Below are 20,839 nucleotides of genomic sequence, written 5' to 3'. Positions count from 1 at the left end.
GCTCACCTGCTTTGCCTTGTACTTCAAATTAATGCACGGATATCACGATCCTGGAGTATGTATGCACTTCTGCCCAGTGTTGCTCTTTGCCTATTATATTTTTTCCCTTGGAGCTCCATGCAGACATCACCTTGGCACCATTGCTCGTGAAACATCAGCAATTTGAGTTGTCTGTTATTGAAGCTCCTGTCAAACGTACCCCAACAAACAGTCACATCAACCATAATTATAGGCAACCAGGCTTGTGCAGCATTTTTATACACGACTCTCAGCATGCTGGGATGTTATTTGCTTATATAACACATGGGCCATACCTGTGTGGAAGCTCTTGCTTTCAATATACTTGGTGACCCTCATTTACCCAGGTGTTTCCATTTTTATTGTCTCCTACCTGTATACGTCACATCATTTTTAACTCTCAGGTTAGATTTAGCCAGGATTACAGTAGCACACAATGGCATCCTTTTTGAGAGACACCATGTGGCATTTAATGGCCACAAGCAAAATGCAAATAGGATGGCCAGCTTTTAGTATCCATCAAAAATTTGGCATGCTCCAAGATGCGACGCCTCTCCATTGCCATTTGCAGACTGTCTCAGGCTGACGGTCAGCTTCCATTTCAGGAAATACATCACGAGCAGACAGCTCAGAGACAAGCACACTACCAAATGAGCAGTCATGTTGCCTCAGCCTACATCAGACCTTCATGGAGGCATCTCATCCAAGTACCAACAGCCTCAGCTCTGCTTGAATTCAGAGATTTAACAGGAATATCTGCATTCAACCTGTAGTAGTAGCCTCCACAACTTTCTATTTTTTTTCAAAGCTGTGATGGCATTGCAGGCAAAGAGCATATTATTGGAGTGAAACTTATCGTCATGACTAACAGACACGCCAAAGTCAGAGGAAATGTCGACACAGTTGTGATGGGAAAAGGAGCTCAGCCTGTTGAAGGAGCCCACCCTTCCACTTTTTAACCTTTCTTTGCACAACAATGCAACACTATCAACAGCACAGTGAAATCCAAACAAACATGCTCGTAGGTGCCCTTGATCCCACCATCGCAGCAAGCCAAATGGGTGTGTGCTCCTTATCTCTCACTGCAACTTAAAATTGGTCTTCAACAAAATTTGTAAATTCACACAACTTTTACAAATGATTCATAAATCAGGGCACTGCAGCCAAACTATGGTATCCCACTCTGTGGAGTTTTAGCCCCTTATCCGGAGTGGCTTTATGACTGGTTTGGGGAGATTTCCATTAAAAAACAAAAAAAAAAGGGAGAAAAGTTTCAAGAATAAATTTTTTTAGGTCAAATCAAGCAATTGTAACCTTTTGATTTGCTTAGTTATTTGTTGGCACTTTGAAGAGCAGTGAAACCAAAGGGAAACATTTAAAGGCAAGAATGGAATAAAAGGGATAGACTGGAAGAATTTTTTTTTAAGTCCAGTGAAAAACTCGTTTTTGTGAAGGCTTGTGTGGGTCTGCATTGGTCAGAAAGTAGAACGATGAATCATATCAACAAAATGTTCGTTGATCAGAGCATGGGAAATGCCATGGGAAGCATTAAGCTTCTGTTTCAGGTTTCAGGTTTCAGGTGTTAATCTTTCTTCAGAGCAAGAAACCTTTGACAAGTCCCTCTTGCGTTCAGAAAGGATTAACACTCGAAACATCAGCCTCTTACTTCCCACAGAGGTTAGTCACGCCAATCAATGTTCTTCTGCTCAAATTCACTGTTCTACCAGTCAAGTGGGAATGGGGAGGGAGGGGGACACAGAAAAAAAAAATAAACATGGAGAACTTTGCACAATTTCTCCTGGGATTTGCAGTCTTACTGCTATCAGATAAAACAACATAAGTCACAAATGCATTTAACAAAGCAAAAAACAAACAGAGGATTTCAGTGGGAATGGGGAAAATGGTGCACAAACATTTGTTCTACCAAGCTATTCTCTTCGGCATAATATTTTCCCTTCTTCAACCAAACCCACACATGCAGACAATTCCCACTCAGCCAACGCCCATAAGCCAACAACCACATCACTTCCAGATGGCTCAACAACTGCCACGGTCAGTCGTGCATCACATTCTCCATGTCTTCTAAAGAAGGTGTAATCGGAATAGAATTTTAATCCATTTTCCTGCACTTTCACAAGTTCAAAGCAAAAAAGAGAAACATATCAATAAAATAAAACACTTAAGAGGGGATACGTCACAGACACAGTTCTCTAACAACTATAAAAGGCATTCTTTGCTCAAATTCCTGATGTAAATATTCCTCTTCCAATTTCAACGCAAAGCACTATGTGGGTTGAAAATAATCAAAAACTTACTTTGAGCCGAGTCGCCGACGTCAAGGAAATTGTGTGTACGGTAGGTAATTAATTGGGTTTGAAAAGAACTTTGATTTGCATGTGAACATTACTTTGCTCCTTCGAAATGGGAAATTGAAAATGAAATAATCATGACAAGATAAACGTCTTTCAAAATTATATTCAAAACCGTTATAATTAATCACAAAATGTATTTCTGGAAAATTGCTTGTGACAATTTATGACTTCCTTGAAATCTCCATGGTACACGAGGGACAGTCATCCCCTGCCCACAACATTCATGCTGGTGTTCCTCAGGACTCTGTGTTGGACCCGATATCAATGACCTGCCCGATTGAATTCGTTCACAGTTAATCATGAGCACAGATGATTCAACAATGTATAATACATATCAAGGAACCATGTCTCCTTGTAACATTTTGATTTGCTTAGTTATTTGTTGGCACTTTGAAGAGCAGTGAAACCAAAGGGAAACATTTAAAGGCAAGAATGGAATAAAAGGGATAGACTGCCCGATTCATGGTACACAATTCAAATCGCTAAATCGCTAAAGCCCCTCACCCTAACCCAGCTATTAAATCGTTGAGCGGCAGCCTATTAATTATATTATATTATAACCGCACTAGAAATCGAAGTGTCAACATCACCGTCATACCGAAGAAAAAAAAAACCGCCCCAAAAAAACCAGGGAGTCTGGAACACTGACACTAAACATTACCTCGACGTGTTTTGACTTATGAGTCACTTACAAGTAACGCGTGTCGACGTGTGTCAACGATCGCATAGCGTGCCTACAACACGTTACTCATAGGTTAGAAATAAGTTTCGGGTATGCGAAACATTACCTCGACGCGTTTCGACTTATGAGAAACTTACAAGTAACGTGTGTCGATGTGTGTCAACGATCGCGTAACGTGCCTACAACTTATGGCCAGTGTATGCGGAATGTGTGAGTCATATGCTGGCATACGTCGAAAAATTTCAAGCATGTTAAAATTTGTCGACGAGCTCGGCGTACAATGACATATGCCAGCGTACTACGACGTATGCCAGCGTGCTCTTAACGTATACAAAACTTACCCATCACGTATTCGACGTGTGCCAGCGTTTTGGACAAATTTTTCATACGTCGGCATATGCTGGCTAAATCGTCAAGGTGTGACAGGGCCTTTATTTGAGCCTTTTCTAGAGATATTTTCATGGAATGTGCTCTGAGGATCTGACAAGTTGTTCCACCTGAGCGTACCTTTATTTGCCCTAAATGTTTGGCAGTTTCTTCCCATCCATACAGTCATACAGTTTCTTCCCCTCCACAAAACGAGTATCTGTCCTGATGACTGACAATGAGGAACTCTTCGTTTTTCACACATTTCCTCACTTTGGGACTCTTTACCTGTATCCCATTTCCACCTCAATCCGAACCCACCTCAGTTCAAGAGGATCTGTACCAGTGAATAGATTTTTTTTTCCTTCCTTTTTAAAAGATCTCTACTTTCTTTTGTGTAGCTCCAATCTTGAGTGGCCTTTGGCTTTGTGGCAGGTGAAATTTCATTCAAAAAACAAACAGAAAAACACCACATATTGAGAAAGAGGAGACGCAACAATGGCAGCAATGAACGAATGAACATTAAAAATACAAGATAAATAACCATGAGTTGAGAGCATTAAAATGTGAAGATAATTTGACAAATTGACAATGATGTAGTCAGGATCTTGAGAAAGCTAGGATCGAGCTTGAATCCCAAGATTTCAAGTTATTACATTACCATGAATGAGCTATTCAACAAAACAAGGAAAGCCATATTAATTTCCCACATCACCAATGATGGGCCAAAAGTATAATTTAGAGGCGTGGATACTCACCTTTCAGCTGTCTAGGCTATGTTCGAATCTCGACTCAGCAATAAACTGTCATCCAGCTGTTTGGTGCTGAGGAGGTTTCCGACAAACAATGGCACCATTCTTAAAGATACTGTTGTGGTTTCTCACCACTCTGGCATGCGAGCGACCGCTTTTAACTAATCGCGGCCACGTGCCCACCGGACAGGCAAACCGAGTCGCAGCTTTTGGATCAACGCCGAAATGCAGCTACGGGTGTGTTTTTAATCACACCGTAAATCAGCCAACTATTCTGTCCACGCGTGACAGGGTCCAATCGCCGAATTGTCGATTTACCTCAGTATGCGCGTAGACAGAAATGGTGGGGATTTACACCTCGATGGGACCCGTACGGATACGAGCCGCTGTACACAGCTCGCACCGTTTGCGATTTGCCGAGCGGTTGTATATCGCCAAGCCCAGCCGGATCCGATTACTTTATCGGCAATTAAAAGCCAGCCAATATTCCGTTCGTAATAATGGCAGTCAATGATAGAAAAGGACGCAACGAACAGGTGAACATTTAAACAAGGACATTTATTTCACACACAGACACGTATGCAATCAAGGCAATTAATGCAATGGGGGTAAGGGACAGGACACGAGTAACAAAGCCTACAGCCCATTGTCTATGTATTGCGTACACTTATAACAATTCTACTTAAGGACACGGCGCCACAACTTTCATCCATCTATAATTCCAGCAATGTGTGTGTGTGTGTGTGTGTGTGTGTGTGTGTGTGTGTGTGTGTGTGTGTGTCCGCTGTTTCTCGACAACCGCTGGTCCAATCTAATTGAAACTTGCCAGGTATATTGCTGGGGACCTGAGGATGTGCCTTTTCAAGGTTTGATATTAATCGGACAAGTGCTTTCCAAGTTATGGCCATTTATTTGCCAAACCAATGACAAGACACGTTGTTGCATGGGCATGGCCGATGGGGAAGGGAAGCTCTGCCGCGTTCGCCATTACAGGTTACAACGTACGAACTTCCGGAGAGTGATGACTTCGTGTATTCTCATAATTTCTCGATTTCTTATGCGCATTTATAGATAAACACAATGCCCCAAGTTATGATCGTTTTCATATTAGACGGTGCATAAATTTCGGTAACATCAGAGTGCTGGTATTCTCCGAACCAGGAAGTAAATTTTTTTTCCTCTCTCTTCTCTTCTCTTTTTATTTTTCCTTGCCACGACATTGCGAAAAGGTAAAATACTTTGGCGCTAATTGAATAATTGGGTATTAAAACTAAATTGCGAATAATCGTAACTGCGAATAATATGCGAACTTCCGGGTCACGCACGTCCGGGCACACGAGAGCGAAGAAACGGCCTGTGTGGTTGTTGTTTGTTGCTCGCGGTTTGAATATTTATTCATTTTTTTATTATTATTATTATTATTATTATTATTATTATTTTTTTTACGGGCACGTACTAGTCCAAAGAAAAACCCCAGGAAAGGAAAGGGGCAGACTGGACCCATAGGCCTTTATGTTCATGGAACTGTGAAGACAGCAAGAGCTCCACGAGACCGTGCTGGTTACCTGCCACCCTCATGGTGACTCGCTGGCTCGCGACCTCTCTCCGGCTTTCTCCACTGACCCACGGTTCGGCACCGTACTGCCGGCTTTGCTGCGCTCCGACTGCCATCCACTGGACTCGAACCTGGTGGTGTTCTCCCGACTGCACCCAGACCGACTCAACTCGACTCACTGCTTGGCGAACCCAGACCGACTCCAGGCAAAACTCCAGGCACAACTCCTGGCAAACTCTCCAGGCAAGAACTCAACTCAACTCTCCAGGCCAGAACTGACTCGCTGTGCGTTCCAGCACGCCTTTTTATGGAGTCCGTGGGAGGTGAGTTTGATCCCCCACCTTCGACATTTCACCCCCCGCTGGCTCCGCCCCTTTTGGCATTTTGATCCGATCTCGTTGAAAAACGTGGAGAGAGCGGACGTGGTAGAAATCATCAGCCGTGGAAAGCGGTCGTTGTAGAAATCATCAGCCGTGGAAAGCGGACGTTGTGGAAATCATCAGCTCCCGCGTCTGTCGGCGGAGATGCCGCTCGTCCGTGGGATTCGCCGTGGCTGGTGAAAAGATGGTGGCATTTGTGGTTGCTCTGTGGTGGGGATGGCGTGATTGTTGAGATGCGGTTGTGGTTGTTGAAGTAGTGGTTGTGGTTGTTGAAGTAGTGGTTGTTCCAAAATAAAGATAGCAAAAGAATAATAGCCGACTCAAAGATCACAACCCGGTTACACGAATAATATCCCTTTAGACATCGGTGGGGAAATCTAATCTGAATACACACTTATCTACATAACTGATCTCTGGGAAACCTGAATGGTGTTCTGCGAATTTCCACAACCGTAACAATACAAAGATGGGCTGTGGAGAACCCACTATGCTGGTGCTCTGAAAGAAGATGAACAAACCTCAATTCTCAATCTCCTCTCGAGGATGGGTGGACATAAGTACAATCATGGTGCAAAGCTGCGCTGCTTCAGAACTTTGTTCATATTTTCATGAAGAAGACATGTGGACACTGACCTGCAAGGCTTTTTCTGAAAGCTGGGGATAAAGATCCTTCAACTTCCACAAAACAAACAGAATAATAAATCTCTGGGAGTGACTGACTGATGTTGTCACTCCAACTTCTCTGCAAACACCATAGGCCCATCGGTTTTGCAACAATGCGATGTTGAGGCTAAAACAACAAGTCTTATGCTTCATTCACATCCAAAGTGAAGAATCAATGTGTACACCATCCACGAGATGGATATTAAGCCAGAGGACCTGTAAGCACTAGTTATTGGTAGACATTCAATATCCCATTGTAGGTTTCTCAGAGGAAGTGCAATTTCCAGCACCCAAAACAAGTTACACCTAAAATGTTCTAGATGGTCAAAAGGTCCAACTCTAAAGGATACGTTCCAATAATAGTATGAAAGGGGTCAAAAGGGTCAAATCAAGCATGTAAAAAGGGTGTAAAAAAGGGTAAGTGGTTTAAACCTCAAAATAGTCAAGGGTTAAAGCTGTCGAAAATCCGTCTGAAGGGTGAAAGGAGTCTAAAATGGTGTGAAGGTCCAAGTTGTCCAAAGGGACTGAAGGGTACAAAAGGTCTAAAGAGTCTGAAGGGTGAAGGGATCTAAAGGTGTCTAAAGTGTCAAAAAGGTATTGTAGGTAAAAGGAGTCTGGTCTTATGGCTCTGAAAGGTATTAAGAGGCTTAGGGGCCTGAGGGGAATTAAAGGGTTTTAAAGGATCTTCATGGTCTTGAAAGGTCGAAAGGGTCTCAGCAGTCGAGAAGCCACATTCGATATGGTATGTAATTAATAGACGTACATGCAGTCAGCATGCAACTGACGTTCAAATATTACGTAATTAATAGACATCTTGTGACACAGACATCAACTGAGCTTTGTATATACCAGCAGAGTACCTGCCCTACGGGAGATGTTGTTCAAAATATGCAACACCTTCTTTTGATGCATACCTTTATTTTGGCAGTTTACAGGCAACTGACAGTTAACCCGGGTTACGTGCATGAAGCAAAAACATACATACTACTTATAATTAAAAACACCGCACTGTACTGGAAAACGTGGGGACAGGAATAGTGTACTGCAAATGGTGGAGACTTTTAATACCTTCCCCCAACTGCAGCGCTACACAATACACATTAACAGAGAAGTTGCGTCCCCGACCCCCCAGCACCAAGACCATCGGCAAAGATAAAAACATCCTTACACATAAATTGGGGTTATGCTGATACTCTGCAGAAGGGCTGGCTGTAACAAGTCCAGAACTGTAGGAGGAGCAGCGTGACAAAAACACCGGTCCGTTAATTATAGTAAGGAGGTAGGTGTGTGTGTGTGTGTGTGTGTGTGTGTGTGTGTGTGTGTGTGTGTGTGTGTGTGTGTGTGTGTGTGTGTGTGTGTGTGTGTGTGTGTGTGTGTGTATTTGCGGCCCGGTGAGGAGTGATGCAAGCGACATTTTTTAATGATATTGTTGTGGTTACCAAATTCGCAAACCACCATTCAGGTCCCTTAGGTGAGGTATCTCGGTAAGTGCATGTGTAGTTAGGCCCAAACCCGTTGTCTAGTGGGAATACATGTCATTTATACGTGCTGCGACTCTTCAGGATAGCCGTTTTTCTTTTACTATCTTTATTTTGGACCAACCGCCATGATTACCACCGCCAACCACGTCTCAACAGTCGTCACAACATCAACCACCAACCACAACGCCGCTTCACCACAACCGCCACGACCTTCCCGTCACAGCTCGCAACCGTAGCATCGCCACCGTTCTTGCCCCGCTGTGGGTACCGGTGTTGGACTCGTGCAGGGCGCACGTTGAACAGCGTGTACAAAATCACGGATTTTGTGCTTCAAAAACGGATCAAAAACGACACACGCCCACTTTTTGCCGTCCAATCGGTGAGCGAGGGGCGATTTGGCCCCGCCTCCAGAACGATCGATATATGCAAATTTGTGGATCAAGAAGCCTTCACGCCCACTTTTTCTCGGGCCAATGGGGAGCGAGGTGAAAGGTCAAAGGGAGGGGGTCAAAGGCGAAGCTACGGGGGGATAAAAGGACCGTGTTCGTCAGTCAGAGCAGTGTGGAAGTCTGGAGCCCGAAGCCTGCAGTAGCTGGAGAAGCTGAAGAGAGTCGAACGAGGAGAGCCCAAAGAAGAGTCCAGGGTGGAGAGTCCAGAGGCGGAGAGGCGGCAGCGGCGAAGGCAGACGAGGGGGTGCTCGCGTCGGTGCCGGGAGCTGCACGCCAGAGGGAGGCCGGCAGCGCGACCTGGCCGAGGGGGAGACGCACACCAGGGATAATAAAGATCCTCTATACCCCGAGCATCAGCAACCCCCTCCTGTTTCCCCCCCGCGCTGAGATAGTGCGACCAAGGGGGCCCCTTTCCCATCCCCTGCCAGACACTGTCCGCGAGGCCCGCGGAGTGAGGCGCCATCGCCGCTCCGCGTCTCATCACCAGACGGGTAGGCGCGACCCGGTCTCGGCCTCAGGCCCGCCTCATCCTTGAGGGTATTCTTTTCCTTGGTTTTGGGTATGTGTTGTCGGCGCCGTCTGTGAAGTAGAATTGTACAAGTGTTGCCGTGTGCTCGGTAGTCGGTATTAGCTCTGCACTGTGTTTTCACTTTTATATTTGCTTTTTGTGTAAATGGAATTGTGTTTTTTCTGTGTGCTTTTGGTGGAATTGAATATGTGTGCTTCCCGTGTGCCGCGAATAAATGTGCTTTATTATTGAACTGTTCTCCCGCTTCGCTTCGTCTTTTTCTCCCATTGAATCCTCATCTTGCTTCACGTAAAGGGTTGGTAGTGGGCTGAATACGCCCGATAATTAATCGAACCGTCGAGGTCGACGATAACACCGCTCGGTTATTCTGATAGTACGGAACGGGTCGCTTAAGTGGCCCGTGTCCGAAGTCGACCTGCGGCGAGGTGCGATCGCCCGGTCTACCCTCCGCGTGGGTACTTAGGTAGGTCGAATTTGGCGAGTAACCCTATCCCACGCGGGGGCTGATTGGCTCGATCGCGGTGAGACCGAAAGGTCCACCCGTGACTGGTTCCCGGCGTTAGTCCGAGAGGGTCACGACTGGATTGTCCGTCCGGTGGGCGACGTGCCGCGATTCGAGTTACGTGGCCGTCAGCACGCCGGCGGGCGCGAATACCGCAACAATATGATGATACGCTCGGATGATAGGGGAAGGGTTAAAATAGTGCTATATGGCATCAACTCCAAAATGGCCGATGTGGCCCTTACGTCACTCCTCGCGGCGCCATATATATATATATATATACGTATATGTATGTATATATATATACATATATATATATATATATATATATATATATATATATATATATATGTATATATATATATACGTATATGTATGTATATATATATATATATATATATATATATATATATATATATATATATATATATATATATATATATATATATATATATATATATATATGTATATATATATATATGTATATATATATATATATGTATATATATATATATATATATATATATATATATATATATATATATATATATATATATATATATATATATATATATATGTATGTATATATATATATATATATATATATATATATATATATATATATATGTATATATATATGTATGTATATATATATGTATATATATATATATATGTATGTATATATATATGTATATATATATATATATATATATATATATATATATATATATATATATATGTATGTATATATATATGTATGTATATATATATATATATATATATATATATATATATATGTATATATATATGTATATGTATATATATATATATATATATATATATATATATATATATATATATATATATATATATATATATATATATATATATATATATATATGTATATATATATGTATGTATATATATATATATGTATATATATATGTATATATATATGTATGTATGTATGTATGTATGTATGTATGTATGTATATATATATGTATGTATATATATATATATGTATATATATATGTATATATATATATATATATATATATATATATATATATATGTATATATATATATATATATATATATATATATATATATATATATGTATATATATATATATATATATATATATATATATATATATATATATATATATATATATATATATATATATATATATATATATATATATATATATATATATATATATATATATATATGTGTTGATATTGTTGGTTTTGGAAAACGCATCCCTCCAACACCAATAGCAGCCAACATACAGTGGTCCCCAGTCAGTTATTTCATTAATGTACTTTCAGATAGTCCCTTCTTTCTTGTCTAGTGGGTCTAACCAGCAGTGGGTTGTGTAAATCTCAGAGCTAGGTCTGATTAAACCTCTGAACTTCATTCCTACTCTGCCTTTTTCTCTATTCCTGTGGTAAATCCAAGCAAGAGGTCCTCGCGTGAGCCAACAGGTGCTACGCTAGGGATCCATCTGTAAAAACCACAGCCGTGCCCTTCGCGTAAGAATGCGTCCTCACAGAAGACCAATGGCAGCAGTGGAAGCCAATCAATAAACGCCAGCATTGCACGGAGTGCGTGCCCCACAGCAACGACTCCCCGCCCACTGTTCAGGCGATCAGAGGCATAACCAACACACCAAATGCTAACAACATACAGTATGCACTGTACGGGGCATGCTCGATGACGGGCGGACCCGCGTGCTGACCACGTGTACAATGGCGGACCCGCACGCACTGTACAGGGCATGCTCGATGGTGGGCGGACCCGCACGCTGACCATGTGTACAATGGCGGACACATGCGCAGCCCGTGATACTTTATAATCGCACAGAACGGGGCACAAATAAAACACATATTTTGTCGGGTCTGAGCAAGGGGTTACAATAACGTCTTACAATCGGTCTTCGCTCACCACGACGGCCACAAATGTCTCCTACGGAAGGCAGACATCCTCCCGCACCTCTGCCTCGATGCAGCTGCTACCAGGCAGAGGCATGCTGTGCGGCCGGATCACTCGGGCCGCGTGGTGCACCACGGAACAGGCACATTGACCAGCGCCAACTGCGGGTTGCAGGGTCACGGCATGGGATTCGGTGCAAGGCGATTCATATCACGGAGTTCGGTGCAAGGAGATTCATATCACGGAGTTCGGTGCAAGGAGATTCATATCACGGAGTTCGGTGCAAGGCGATTCATATCACGGAGTTCGGTGCAAGGCGATTCACATCACGGAGTTCGGTGCAAGGCGATTCATATCACGGAGTTCGGTGCAAGGCGATTCATATCACGGGGTTCGGTGCAAGGCGATTCATATCACGGGGTTCGGTGTAAGGCGATTCATATCACGGGGTTCGGTACAAGGCGATTCATATCACGGGGTTCGGTGTAAGGCGATTCATATCACGGGGTTCGGTACAAGGCGATTCATATCACGGGGTTCGGTACAAGGCGATTCATATCACGGGGTTCGGTGAAAGGCGATTCATATCACGGGGTTCGGTGCAAGGCCATTCATATCACGGGGTTCGGTGCAAGGCGATTCATATCACGGGATTCGGTGCAAGACGATTCCGCAGCATGGAGCCATCTTGCCGGAAGTGTCGAGGAACCGCCTCTGGCCATCACGGCCGGGCCGCGCAGTGTATGGGGCCCAACCAGATCACCCTATTCGGGTGACGACACATCGCTTCGGGTAATCGCCCCCGCCTCACACCACAGGGTCTATAAAAGGATGGGTCGCGGAGCCGCTGGTGTGTCGTTCCTATCCGTCGTTCCTGCCCATCATTCCTGCTCACCGCTCCTGTCTGCTAGTTTGAGTGCCAGTTTGTGTCGTCATTTCTGCGCACCATACCTGTCGGCTCGGCTCGTCTTGGTATCTGGGATTGACAACCTACGCATTTGCTTGCTGGCTCCGCCCTTCTTTACCAATTCGCCTGCTGACCCACCTTCTTCACCACCTCGTTGCCTCTTTCAACCCATTGGTCGTGTGCGGAATTATCCGTGTGCGACAGCCTGCAATTCCGGGGAGTCTGCTGGGAACCTGAGATAGCTTTCCCCCTCTGGTGGTCTTCTCACCCGATCCCGGCCGGCATCAATATATTGTTACGGTTGTGGAAATTCACAGGACACCATATAGGTCCTTAGATAAGTTATGTCGATAAGTACGTGTTCAGATAGATTTTCCCACCATCGTCTAGCGGGAATTATTTCGTGTAACAGGGCTGTGATCTTTGAGGTAGTGTTTTTCTATTGCTTTCTTTATTTATTTTGGACCAACCGCTTCACAACAACCACCTCCACCACCAACGGCATCTCAATAACCACAGCCACCTTCTCCACAACAGTCTTCACAACCACCTTAACCACAACCACATCATCATAACCGCCTCAACCACAACCACCACCGCAGTTCCACCTCAGCACACGGTTGCCAGAAGCCTGGCATTCATCGAGGGAGAACGGATGACGGCCTCACCCATCCCCCCAACGAATAACCCTGCGAGAGGAACAAAAAGCAACGAAAGCTATGGAAAAGGCAAAAGAAAGGCCCCGATCCAGGAGAAAAATACATATATACATACATATATATACATACATACATATATATACATACATACATACATATATATATACATATATATATATATATATACATACATACATACATATACATACATACATATATATATATATATATATATATATATATACATACATATATATATATATATTGTTGCGAATTCGCGCCCGCCGGCATGCGATCGGCCGCTCGACTCGAATGGCGGCCGCCTCGCCCACCGGGACGGACAATTCCGTCGTGACCCTCTCGGAACAACGCTGGGAGCCAGTCACGGGTGGGGGTTTAACCCCACCACGACCGTGCCAATTGCCCACCCACGCAGGATAGGGTTGCTCGCCAAATTCGATCTACCTAAGTACCTGAGTGGATGGTCGACCGGGCGATCGTACCTCGCCGCAGGCCGACTCCGGACACGAACCGCTTAAGCGATCCGTTCCGTGCTATCGGGATAACCGAGCGGTGTTATCGTCGGCCTCGATGGTTCCGATTAATTATCGGGCGTTTTAAGCCCACGACGAACCCTTTTACATGAAGCAGGATGGAGAGTCAATAAAGAAAAGACGAAGCGAAACGGGAAAACAGTTCACACAATGCACATTTATTACACGACACACGGAAAGCACACATATACAGCCAAACAGTCAGAATGCACCTATATCAGGAAAACAAAAGAAACAACGACGCAGAGTTACAACCGAATACGCGTACACACGGCAACACTTATACAGTTCTACTTTACAAGACAGCGCCGACACACATTTACTGAAAAGCAAAGGAAAGAAGCCACCCTCATAGACAAGGGGGCAGATGGGCCTGTAGGCCAATATGTGCGCGGGGCCTGAAGGAGCGGCCAGGTCCGCAAGACCGGGTGGGTCCGACCCTTGTCCTCGTGGCGTGTTGGTGGACGAGCCGCAGATGTCCGCGTGGCTGTGCCCCGACTCCGTGCTCCTTCGCGGGTTTCGTTGGCACGACATTTGGAGTGGGGTGGGAACGGGGCCCCCTTGGTGCACTATCTCAGCGCGGGGGAAAAGGGGGAATTGTTGATGCTCTGGGGGAGGGAGAATGGCTGGCTGGCTTGGGTCCCGCGACGAGCGATCTCCCGCCGCCGACCCGAGCTCCTTGGCCTCTTACCCCAACTCTCCTCAGCCGACTGCAGACCCCAACTCGGTGCCTTCGCCACCCGACTCTGCTGCTGCCACACTATACTCTTCCAAACTGACTCTGCCAAAACTCTCCGCCCCAAACTCTCTGCCACCAAAACTGACTCTGCCACGATTCGCCTTGCGCTCGGCATTTTATAGGCCGGCAGGAGAACCCATATGCAAATTTCCGGATCAGGATGTGCTCGGGGGCGGAGCCACGCTCGCCCATTGGACGGAGGAAAAGTGGGCGTGAACCTCCCCTGATCCTAGAATTTGCATATTTCGATTTCACATGGACGTGCCTGGAGGCAGGGCCAAGCCGCTCCACGCTTGCTGATTGGACGGATCAGAAGTGGGCATGTAGCATTCTTGATCTGAATTTCCCCTCGGAAAGGCCGCTATTTGCACTCGCGGCTCGGTGCGTTTCGCTTGAACGAGCCCAAGACAGCCCGACGCTCAGTGTTCACAGGAGGTGCGGGAATGGCCGTAGAAGGAGAGAGGTGAGGGTGGTGGAGGGTTTTTGGTGGTGGTTTGATGGTTATGGCAGTTGATTCAAAATAAACATAGAACAGAAAAACGCCTAACTCAAAGCGTCGCAGCCCGAATGAATCACATAAATTCCCTCTAAACAACGGGTTTGGGGTGAACTACACATGTACTTAGAGTTATCTCACCTACGGGCCCTGAATGGTGGTTTGAGAATTTCCACAGCCGTAACACTACCCCTCCCCTTTTTACAGACTCGTCCCGAGTCGTCAAATTCTCGTGTGCCATCATGGGGAGTTCTCCCCGAGTATATTTTACCTTCGGATCCCTGAGTGCGACATTCATTGTATTCGTGTCCCCAAAATAAATAACCTGAGGGCTGAGTAACTAACTAAACAAACCCACTCACTCAGCCGACTTAAATAAAATTGCCGGCGCTAGACAGACATGCCGGGGGCGCACTCATATGTACAGTACATCTTAACCTTAACTTACAAATTTTACACTAAACCATGGCCCATGATCAATGGACTCTGCAAAAAGAAAGCAGTTGGCAGGGAGCCAGGCTGCTCGCATGCAGTCTGTGGCTCAAGCAATGCAGGTGGCAGGGAACGTAGCCGGCTGCTCACACACAGTCCTCGGCCTCCCCCTTTTAAATGAACGCAGTGAACCACAACGGTGCATGGGCTGCACAAACGCAGTCTCCGTGCCAGCTCAAGTGGCACACGCAATGAACGCAACGGATGGATGGAAACAAAGAACGGTGCACGGGCCGCCACTGCAGGCCCGTGTTGTAGCTGCCAACAGGACAGTTCTCGCAGCACGCGCGACGATCTGACGTAGCAAACAACATTGTATGGGCCGCCAATGCGGTCCGGTGATGCGACTGACGACAGGGCAGTCCCTGCAGCTTGCAAACTGTTGCTTGATGATCCTGGCGCACATGGCAATGAACAAGGGGGGCAAAGCAAAATAGAACGGGGGCTGGTGAACATGGGCAGTGGGCATGGCATGGCAAAGGCAGCAGGCAAACACAGCCTGCAGAACCAGGCCGCTGCAAGCAAACACAGCCGGCAGACGATCCGGCCGGCACAGGCCTTGCAACAAAGCAACAGCTGCCGATGAAGTTGGCCGGCACAGGCCTTGAAGCAACACAGCCAGCAGATGAAGCTGGCCAGCCTGTACCTTTCAGTGGCGGTTGGTGGAGGGAGTGCGGTGGTGCTGGCCACTCAGAAGGCAGGCTCGGACCTACCTACCTGTCTCCCTCCCACCTATCGCCTTTGCCTGTCACTGTCCATACCCACTCCCTTAATTTGTAAAACCCAATTTAGCCCCAACTTATTATTTTTGTTGTTTGTTTATATTTTCATCCCTTCCCCCCTATAAATCGTCCCCAAACCCCCTTTACTGTCCTTGTTCGGCTAACCTATCCTTTCCTAGCCTATTCCCAACCCCTACGTTCCCTTCCCGGAGGGGAATGAGCGAGAGCTGGCGTCCTGCGTCGAGGCCCAACGAAGCCTGAGGATGGCCTCCCCAGACTTCAGCGATCTAACCCAAAGTGGGTCCAGCGGCCGACAACGAGAGCGAAGGGATGGATGGTGCGGAGGGGTAAATCTCCTAATCTACCCTAACCATTATCTCTCAAACTACCCCAGGGCTTTCAACAAGTGCCTCGCGCTTAAACTATTGGTTCCAACAACCCAGATTCCAGTCGCCTGTGTTGGTGTCCTCACAATTTCAGACCTCGCCCCCCAAATTTTCTTCCCGTGCCCTCACACGGTCTCATGGCTGGGACGCATGGCTCCCCTTGGCAGGCACTACCCTCTGCCGATTCTCCAGCTATGGCACCCCCGGGCACTACACCGCTTCCGAGCCTACCAGCTCCCTAAACACCGGGGAGTGCCCTCCATGGCGACTCCCCTGAAACGCTCATATGACAGGCTGGCTTCCCGGGCCCCTTTACGAGGGTCACCCGTGCACACAACACTGCCCACGTGGCTAACGGCGACCCTGCATCATGCGGGCGCACCTGTGCCCACTACGCTATCCCAGCCCCCCATGGGCCCTTGGCCTACCACGGCCGACTAGCCCGGTGCCCGGGGTACCCACTCAGCGATAATCACCTTTCACAGCCATGCTCCCAGCCCGTCAACAAGGCTCCTGCACCCCTCCAAAACAGGTTCGAGCCTACACTCCCACCAACAACAAAACAACCTCCATTTTGTCAATTTAACTAACCCCTAACTCACTCTACACTGACCCGGGGTCCCTTGGGCGGGAGTCACTCCTCCCCCCAATCACTCATCGCACCATGCATTCCACATTCGCTCCACTCACACAGACCTGCTGGCCTCACTCACTCACCAAGTACATTTTCCATTCCATACTTCTCAACTCACCAACTCCTCAACACACACACACCGCTGAACTCTGCCATCCTGCTCACTAAATCCCCTACCTAACTCGTGCTCCCACGTCGTCCCTTAAACTATATCACGTTCCATTTAACACTACGTAGCTAAGCTGTCCCCGCTACACATGCACAGTCTGTCTCTGTCTCCAGATCCTCAAAACATCCATTAAAAATCATTTCCCAACCTAAATCTCAACTAACACCCCTCTACCTAATCCATTCCACGGGCCCCATGAGGACTTACCCCTGCCCCATGGAGCCGGTATAGCTATCACTAACCCTTCCCCTAAATAGTTCCATCCTGTGCCCTGTCAAGGGGGTCTTCCACCCCTTGCCCGGGAATCCTGTTCACCCGAAACCGAGGCTTGCCCTTTTTTTTTTTTCCGCTCAGCACCAGCGCGGCAATTCACAGCCGCGCACCTTTGGCGTGACGTCATGGCAGCTGTTCGCGTCCCTCGTCCCTCTTGGACGGTACCATCCGGCAGGGATTCACCCTCCTGTCGGATTCCAACGATAGACGCAGCCATGACGCCACCCGGCGCTTAAAAAAAAAAAACACAAGCCTCACGTCTCGAGGGGTTCCCCACGCGAACACATGTGCTTTGCCCGTTGGAGCTTAACACATGCCCGCGTGGAGAACCCGTCCGGTCCGAATCCGTTTACCTGCCGAAACTTTGTCCGTCCGCGGGATCGGCAACATCCACCACTGGCGTTTCCGGACCGGGCTTCACTCCCGCAAGCGAGCACGTGGCGGCCTCGTGCGTTGCACGGCCCGAACCTCGCGCTCGCTGCTGGGTGAACCCGGCGCGGTGCTCAAAACCTCGACGGCCGCTACCCGGCCTTTGTCTCTCAATTGTCGTTGTCGTAGCCATTCAAACCACGCACACCTGCGTGTCACGACGCTCACTCTCCACTCCATTAAACTCACCCCGGGAGACGCGGCTGCATGTTCACACATGTCGACCGACATCTCACTCACATACCGTTCTCTCACACACACGGTCTCCCTCGCACTCGGTCGTTCACTCACGCACCGTGCCTCACTCACACACGCGGGGGCACTCACCCATGGCGTGCTGGGAAGCACGCACTCTGGCACACTCGCCACCACACCACTCACACACGGGGTCGCTTCCACACACGGGGCGCACTCACACCTTGCACCACACACACAGGGACAACCACACTGGGGATTTGTGCCACCCCAAGGGTTTCCGGGGCCTCTATACCCCCCAAGCTGCACGTGCACCCGTCTGCAGCACCCGTCCCCTCGAACTCGCAAGGCACGACCGAACCCACTTGGTCATGACTCGCTTCAAGGGAGCATAGCGGCTCCCTCCGTTACCGAAGGAGGCTATCCAACTGCTCGCCCCCGGGTCCCAACACGTTCTGCGAGCTCCTCCTCATCGTCCTCCATTAACTGTGTGTGTGTGTGTGTGTGTGTGTGTGTGTGTGTGTGTGTGTGTGTGTGTGTGTGTGTGTGTGTGTGTGTGTGTGTGTGTGTGTGTGTGTGTGTGTGTGTGTGTGTTCGTCACTAACCCCGTCTTCATCGTGTAGTCTTCCCTCTATCATTCCCATCTCTCTGTACATGTATTAGTTTCTGTTGTCCCCTCGTGTCTATTAGTCACTGCTTCTGTCTGGCGTCTTTCCCATATCTTTACGTAGGTCAACCTTGATTTCTCCTTAAGTCGCTCCCGTCCTTCCCTCTGTTTCACTCCTTGCTCTTTTACGATCTCCGCGTACCTCATCCTTGCTTTCCATCTTAATTGTTCTTTTCTCTCCCTCCCAATTCCTTCCACCTCGTCTCTTATCTCCCTCGCACACGTCTCCGTCACCCTAATTAGTTTTTCCCTCTCAGTCAACGTCACGCGTCTCGCCCAATACGTCCCCCGAATTAATTTCTCCTCACCCGCCTCCATTGCGGGCCCGACAACCGTTGCACTCCCTCCCAGCTCGTTCGCTCCCACACGTGGCGTCACATTTTGAGCTCCACTGTTATTGCCTTCATGCCCGCCTGCAGGCTTCGGCTCATTTGCTGCACCTCACCCCGCATTTCTCTCATTTCTTCCTTCATTCCGTTCTTCACCTGTTATAAATTCGCATTCATTTGATTATTCATCCTGCACACATTTGTTTTTATTTCATTCGCGCTTGTATCTATCTGCTTGTTCATTCCATCTATTTTGCTGTTTATATTCGCATTCATTTGTTGCACATCTGTATTCATCTTTGCCAGCATGGCGAATAGCTGGGCCATGTCGGGTGTGCTTGGGTGAGCCGTTTTGGCAGGGATCGGGGGAGGGTTTCGGAGGAGGGGAGGGGAGGTGTCATACACCGCGGCTGCTGCCGCGCCCATCTCGGGCTCTGGGTTCGATTGGGGGGGAAATTGTTCCTGCTCATTAAGCATTTCCTGCTCGGGGCTTCCATCCTGGGCCATGGATCCTACATTACTACACATGTACATTTCTAATACCCCCGGCACACGCTCGCCTTGAGACTCCATCTTTATTTCTCATAACGGGTTAATTTGGCCTGCTCGTAATTTGGAGGGAATCGGGGGTCGCTCCTCTCACCCCTGGACCGATTCCCCATGAATTTAGCTGGAGACGGGAGAGTTTGTTTCCCGCTCTCTGACACCAGTGTTGCGAATTCGCGCCCGCCGGCGTGCGATCGGCCGCTCGACTCGAATGGCGGCCGCCTCACCCACCGGGACAGACAATTCCGTCGTGACCCTCTCGGAACAACGCTGGGAGCCAGTCACGGGTGGGGGTTTAACCCCACCACGACCGTGCCAATTGCCCACCCGCGCAGGATAGGGTTGCTCGCCAAATTCGATCTACCTAAGTACCTGCGTGGATGGTCGACCGGGCGATCGTACCTCGCCGCAGGCCGACTCCGGACACGAACCGCTTAAGCGGTCCGTTCCGTGCTATCGGGATAACCGAGCGGTGTTATCGTCGGCCTCGACGGTTCCGATTAATTATGGGGCGTTTTAAGCCCACGACGAACCCATTTACGTGAAGCAGGATGGAGAGTAAATAAAGAAAAGATGAAGCGAAACGGGAAAACAGTTCACACAATGCACATTTATTACGCGACACACGGAAAGCACACATATACAGCCAATCAGTCAGAATGCACCTATATCAGGAAAACAAAAGAAACAACGACGCAGAGTTACAACCGAATACGCGTACACACGGCAACACTTCTACAGTTCTACTTTACAAGACACGGCGCCGACACACATTTACTCAAAAGCAAAGGAAAGAAGCCATCCTCATAGACAAGGGGCAGATGGGCCTGTAGGCCAATATGTGCACGGGACCTGAAGGAGCGGCCAGGTCTGCGAGTCCGGGTGGGTCCTACCCGCGTCCTCGTGGCGCGTTGGCGGACGAGCCGCAGACGTCCACGTGGCTGTGCCCCGACTACG

The 20,839-nt window shown here is 47.6% G+C and overlaps 1 protein-coding gene across 4 annotated transcripts in view; it reads right to left on the bottom strand.

The window, feature by feature from the left end:
• LOC147023302 (TSC22 domain family protein 4-like) overlaps positions 1-20,839 on the bottom strand; it is a 101,476-nt gene that overhangs the window by 35,872 nt on the left and 44,765 nt on the right. The window contains exon 3 of one of the 4 annotated variants that reach the window (XM_085888548.1): positions 9-186. The exons of the other annotated variants lie outside the window; for them this stretch is intronic. Coding sequence (XP_085744674.1) covers positions 24-186 — 163 coding nt within the window. The 3' untranslated portion in view covers positions 9-23. Of the gene's footprint in view, positions 1-8; positions 187-20,839 lie in introns of those variants that run through there. 4 annotated transcript variants of the gene reach the window in all.

This window comes from Eptatretus burgeri, chromosome 7, assembly GCF_056783735.1.
Source record: "Eptatretus burgeri isolate ZD-2024b chromosome 7, Ebu_testis_v1, whole genome shotgun sequence".
Taxonomy (NCBI): Eukaryota; Metazoa; Chordata; class Myxini; order Myxiniformes; family Myxinidae; genus Eptatretus; species Eptatretus burgeri.
The sequence above is the reverse complement of the archived record's forward strand: the minus strand, read 5'-3'. Positions and strand labels throughout refer to the sequence as shown.